Source organism: Cardiocondyla obscurior, linkage group LG02 (assembly GCF_019399895.1).
Source record: "Cardiocondyla obscurior isolate alpha-2009 linkage group LG02, Cobs3.1, whole genome shotgun sequence".
NCBI lineage: Eukaryota > Metazoa > Arthropoda > Insecta > Hymenoptera > Formicidae > Cardiocondyla > Cardiocondyla obscurior.
In genome coordinates, this window is record NC_091865.1 from 5,340,578 (window position 1) to 5,346,577 (window position 6,000).

The 6,000-nt window shown below is 36.8% G+C and overlaps 2 protein-coding genes across 2 annotated transcripts; both read left to right on the forward strand.

Moving 5' to 3' along the window:
* Positions 1 to 1,861: 1,861 nt before the first annotated feature.
* Positions 1,862 to 3,974, forward strand: LOC139110153 (uncharacterized). Its single transcript, XM_070669754.1, has 3 exons — positions 1,862 to 2,112; positions 2,531 to 2,558; positions 2,862 to 3,974. The coding sequence occupies exons 1-3, from the start codon at positions 1,862 to 1,864 to the stop codon at positions 3,972 to 3,974; spliced, it is 1,392 nt and encodes a 463-aa protein (XP_070525855.1).
* A 35-nt stretch (positions 3,975 to 4,009) lies between these two features.
* Positions 4,010 to 5,545, forward strand: LOC139110157 (uncharacterized). Its single transcript, XM_070669768.1, has 3 exons — positions 4,010 to 4,348; positions 4,585 to 4,707; positions 5,102 to 5,545. The coding sequence occupies exons 1-3, from the start codon at positions 4,010 to 4,012 to the stop codon at positions 5,543 to 5,545; spliced, it is 906 nt and encodes a 301-aa protein (XP_070525869.1).
* The last annotated feature ends 455 nt before the right edge of the window (positions 5,546 to 6,000 follow it).

Here is a 6,000-nt window from a genome sequence, read left to right on the forward strand (position 1 = left end):
CGTCTTAATATGATACTTCACACCCCCAATCAGTAAAGTGTCACGCATAAAAACGCCTCTAAAATATGGAATGCGCATGTGTTTCGCTAATTGTCGCAACTGTATATCGGTAGTAGCACCTTTGGGAAGTTTTAACGTCTCATCGGCGTTTTTTTTTTCCTTTCTTATTTCCATTATTTTTTCGAACTTCGCCACCACGTTTGTATGGAGCGAGATAAACACCGCGACCTTCCATGGCGTAATTGTGACGTTTTATTTCTTCAAGTTGGCGTTGTGAGGCTTTTTTATCATTTACAGCTTTTGCGATTCCTGCGGCTCCACCGGCGAGCGAACCGATAGCACCCAGTAAGGGCAGAAGCGGTATAACGCCACCACGTTTTGCTATCGGAAGTGTTCGTTTCTTCACCGTTTTCTTCACCGTTTTCTTCAGTGTATTCTTCCTCGCTACACATAAGCCCTACCAAGTTTCGTTTTTGCTTTCATAGCTGCCCATACGGTCGTGGCTGCGGCCTTTTCACCAAAACTTAAATCTTCTGCGTTAATACGTTGCAGCGCTTTATTGACAAGAATATTGTCAGCCACGTGGCGCTCTGCGAGATTGTTGCTACGTAAGTAGGCTATATCGTGATCGCGACAAGCCGCATCTAACGGATTAATTCCACGATCTCCTCTGGCAAATCGTTCGTTTAATCGACTTCCAGGGCCACAAAACTGGTACCCGGGTATGTGCAATTCAAACGGAAGTGCGTTTATCGCTCTGTTTAACAACCCTCGCCCAATTTTCTTTGACATTCGACACAGTTTTTTATTAATGGCGCAGGACCGTTAACATGCGTTTCATAACTCAATAAATTATAATGTTTTAAACATCGACGGTATTGCTGAACATCTAAATCAACTTTTAAGTGTTCAGGAAGCTTATTCCACAAATAGTCAATATGTTGTGAAAATCGTTGCAATAAGAATATTTTCGGAATATGTTGTAGTTGTTCAACGGTTAAATTGCAAATATTACAATCGTCCGACAGCAGCAAAAACATATTGAATACTGAGCGTTTAATTTTTGTGCGCACAACTATAAATATATCAGCATGGATAATATTGATCTCATTTAGAAGGTAGAATGCGGTTCATACAGCAAGCGCCACCAATCAAGGTGGTGAATTTCGATGACAAGTTATTATCTGAGTGTGTGTTACGTAGACATGGAAATATGTTACCGAGTTCTATTCGCGCTATCATTTGTGGTCCATCAAATTACGGCAAAACTAATGTATTAATAAGTCTGTTAGAAAGTCCGCATGGTGTACGATTTGAAAACGTTTATGTATACTCGAAATCGTTGCAACAACCAAAATATCAGTATTTAAAAGAGATATTGGCACCAATAGAAATAATTAATTATTTCACATTTTCAAATAATATTGATGTTGTTCCACCGAGCGAAGCTCTTCCGAATTCTATATTTATTTTTGATGACATAGCATGTGATAAGCAGAACGTGGTAAGAGAATACTTTGCAATGAGGCGACACGCGAACATTGACAGTTTTTATCTTTGTCAAACGTATGCAAAAATACCAAAGCATCTTATACGTGACAATACGAATTCATTAATTCTATTTAAACAGGATGGTACAAATATGAAACATATATATAATGATCATGTTAACACTGATATGTCATTCGAAGATTTTAGTAAATTGTGTCGAATATGTTGGCAACAAAAGTATGGATTTGTGGTAATTGATAAGGACAGCGCTATTTCAAACGGTCGCTATAGAAAGGGATTTAACGACTTTGTGGTATCCTAATGTGATCAGTCGTTGTCGATACACCGATTGATAACTGTCAAGCTCGATATGAATAACAGCAGTGAACTTAAAAATCGAGAGATAATTGTGAAGAAAATTGCTCAAACGAGCGATTCGATTCGCAAAAAGTATCATGCTATGAAGACGGGAAAAATGGAAGAAGATATTGCGTTGGAGCGACATTTTAAACCCATTGCTATGTCAAGAGGTTCGAAAATAAATGGAAATAGCAGTTATGTCAATGAAAATGATATTAAATGTATTTTATATGTTCTTGCTATTATAAATATCTCAAATTGGTATTTCACCTGTGGAAGGAAAATAATTATTGATTATGGTCAATGCTTTGACCTGTTGACAATGAATATGCGGGTTTCAAAAGATATGCGGTTCTCTCAGCGGTTATCTAGGCGGTTCTCTAAGCGGTTATCTAGGCGGTTCTCTAAGCGGTTCTCTGGTGTAATGCGGTTAATTTCTTTGCGTGGTAACTGAGAGAGAGAGAGAGAGAGAGTGGACGAAAGACCATCTCCTTTTCGACTCTTAGTATGCGGTGTACAAAAACAGAAAGAGAGAGAGAGAAAACAAAGAAATAGATAAAACTCAGCCTCTTTCTTTCTATCAGAACCTTGTCTTGATTCAACTCAGAAGAATTGAATCTCCGCTGCAGGAAATGTAGAAATAGAAACATACCTTTTATCAGATTATAATTTATTGCAGCTCAATACAATTAAATGTGCACATGCAGGTAAGGGATTCCCCTTTTTTAAGTGTGTAATACTTGACGAGATCGCTCTCTTTTCAATCTGCGCAGTAATGTTAATAACACGGATGAGAACAATCCAACAATTGTATATATACTTCCTCTTTCGCACAAGATTATTTCCTCGTGTGTCTATCCGAAAAGCTGATTCTCTCTTCCACGTCAAGAAAACAATACGACGATCGCTTTTCGTCGTTGCAGGCTCAGACCTCCGTGTCGCCGAGAGGAGGCTTGGCCAATAATACTCCGCTAGTGACTTCTGAGGCAGCGCGTAACTCAAATTGTTAGATTGTTGACGCAACACTCATCGTTGAGCCTCTTAAACAGATTGTAGAAAACACCGTTAGACACAGCGAAGTTGAATCAACCACATCAAAGAACGAATCATATTTTCCAGGAAAAAAAGATGTGTTAACACCAAAACAAAAACGATTAATTACCGTGTCTCCAATATCATTACCTGAAGAAAAAGAAGAAAGTAGATCAACACCAAAACAGAATCGATTAATAAATACATCGTTGATATCTTTATTGGGGGAAGAAAAAGATGAAAGTAGATTTACACCAAAACGGAAACGATTAAGTACAACGTCATCAATAACAGCATCGACTCCAATTAAATCGACTCCGATTAAATCGGCGCTAAAACGATCGCACACCATACCGTCTACATTAAACGTGACGCCTAAGTTCACGCAACAGCAAAATTTTTTATCAAGGGAACGTTCATACTCTCATTCCATTGAAGACGTTTTCGATACCGCGGACGAACCGCTGGTAACATCTATTCGACAAAAGTTGCAAACATCAGAAGGTTTGAAGACTCTTCAAACTCATTATGGACCGTTGGGGCAAAAGTATCTAGGCGCTGTTTTGAGCGGAAAAAAATCCATTAACATTGATAGCGTTTACGGAGTTTATTTCAACGACAATAGAACAATGATTGGCAACAAGCGTGTTGATTTAGATAAAAACGATAATATATTGATAGATGGTAAAAAGTATCCGGGAACAGTGGGACTTTACGAATTGATTTTTATGAGATTTCCCGATGAGAGCAGTTATACTGATACCGATAAAGAAAATTATAAAAGTATACTCATGGCAACGAATGCACATAAACGTGACTACAATTCTCAAAATCAAGTAAAGAGTAACAAGGGTCATAAATATAAGAATATAATCGCTCCTGTGCTGAGTAAAAAAATTGGACAAGATATACCATACGCTGTAACATTAAACAATAATAAAATCGATTATGTTCATTGGGATGATCCAAACGAGCTCGTAGATCGTCTTCGATTGCTCGAAGCCTCACGTTACGCGGGTCATAACGCTCACGACAATGAGATTTTATCAATTATTGAGGAACTTCGCGAAGTGGGGCTTATTATAAATTGAAATATGCATACACAAATTAATCATTTGATATCGAAATGCCGATTAACAAATTTGGAATATTGCTTAAAGATGGTGGAGGAAGTAATACTAATCAACATTATCGATATAATGCGTTAGTTAGAAATTACGTGCGCGATAACGCTCTTCGTGTAACATCCACCGATTACGACGCGCGATCACGCAAAATTAAGCATGTAGCTGAACCTTTGGACGATGATGATGCTGTCAACAAACAATATGTTCAACAAAATTTACAGATTTTAAAGAATGGAATTGTGGAACTTAATAATAATGTTCAACAGAATGTGCAGAATTTAAAAGATCAACTAAATGAACTAAATAAGAAAATAGAAATACTACAGAGTAATCTACAGGTTGTAGTAAACACGCTTCGCAATAAATTTATTCGCGGTGAACAGAATTAAACAGCTGCCGTTGCCGTTTGCTGTTCCCGTTGCCGTTGCCGTTGCCGTTGCCGTTGCCGTTGCCGTTGCCATTGCCATTGCCGTTTCTATTGCTGTTTCTATTGTCGTTTCTATTGTTAATACCGTTTTTGTTATCGTTTTCGGTGTTGCTATTGTTCATATTTATGAAAAAAATTTTTTAATAGTGCAGTAAATCTCATAGCTTTAAAAATGTCAAAGAAAATAAGCTCAGAAAAACTACAATTGGTAAACGAATTGCATACACCGGCGAGAAGAAATTTTTCTCGAAGACGTGTCATAGTGCGCGGGTATGATGACTTGTGGCAAGTTGATGTAGTCGAGATGCGCCCATACACACGTGTCAACCAAGGTTACCACTACATATTTACCGTTATCGATGTGCTGAGCAAGCATGCATGGGCTGTACCATTAAAGACAAAAAGCGGTATCGAAGTTGCAACAGCGATTGCAAAGATCTTTCGCAATAATAAAAGATGTTCGAATAATCTTCAAACTAATAAAGGAAAAGAATTTTACAACGCAAACGTACAAAAACTCTTGAAAAAACATAATATTAATCATTATTCTACATACACTGTAATGAAAGCGTCAGTTGTCGAACGGTTTAATCGAACGCTTAAAAACGCTATGTGGAAAATGTTTACACTCAATGGAAATTATAAATGGCTTGATTCACTGCAGCAGCTCGTTTTGGATTATAATATGCGAAAACATCGAACTATTGGTATGCGACCTGTCGATGTTACCCCTGCAAACGCAGGCAAATTCTTGGCAACGGCCTACAGCCGCCTAAAGATTGCTGCTCCAGCACGGTTTAAAACTGGTGATTCAGTACGTGTTAGCAAATTCAAAACAATATTTGAAAAAGGCTATACATCAAATTGGACTACGAAAGTATTTACAATCGTCAAAGTGCAAAAAACTAATCCTGTGACGTACTTGTTGGAGGATTCTTGTGGAAAACCTATCGCTGGAGGATTCTATGAACAGGAATTGCTTCACGTAAATAATGATGTATATCTTGTTGAAAAAGTGTTACGAAAACGAGGAAATAATGTTTATGTAAAGTGGCTGGGATTTAATAATTCACATAACTCATGGATATGCAAGAATAACGTTTTATAAGTATTTGATACAATTAAAAAAAATTTTTTTTATTTACAATGTATAATATATAATGTATAATGTATAATGTATAATATATAAAAATTTTTTACAACGGTATTTTATAATTTATATTGACTTGTGAAATACCATACATATTGTCACAAGCGTAATCACTTGTATCAAATCTATTAATGTCACGTTTCATAATCTCATAAACGTCTTCGCACTCTATATGATATATAAGACTGTCTGTGTCAGTATACATAATTTTACATTTATTTTGATAAAGAGGTTGCATGTACTCATGATGAAATTTATATAAAGATGTTTTAGATATGTCCAGAATGCACATTCCAACATAGATCGGTTTATTAAATTTTACTTCAAGTTTACGCATTTCAATCGCTACCAGATTTTCGGCGAAAATGCTACGACTATGAAAATTCGGTTTCGAGATCAATGCCTCAGCACCA

Bases quoted from the DNA above. Each gene is read 5' to 3' on its own strand.
- LOC139110153 (XM_070669754.1), top strand. From the start codon at position 1,862: ATGAATAACAGCAGTGAACTTAAAAATCGAGAGATAATTGTGAAGAAA. The intron at 2,113-2,530 runs GTATTTCACCTG...AATTTATTGCAG, and splicing joins ATTATAAATATCTCAAATTG to CTCAATACAATTAAATGTGC. The intron at 2,559-2,861 runs GTAAGGGATTCC...TCAAATTGTTAG, and splicing joins AATTAAATGTGCACATGCAG to ATTGTTGACGCAACACTCAT.
- LOC139110157 (XM_070669768.1), top strand. From the start codon at position 4,010: ATGCCGATTAACAAATTTGGAATATTGCTTAAAGATGGTGGAGGAAGT. The intron at 4,349-4,584 runs GTTGTAGTAAAC...ATTTTTTAATAG, and splicing joins TACTACAGAGTAATCTACAG to TGCAGTAAATCTCATAGCTT. The intron at 4,708-5,101 runs GTATGATGACTT...GATTCACTGCAG, and splicing joins AGACGTGTCATAGTGCGCGG to CAGCTCGTTTTGGATTATAA.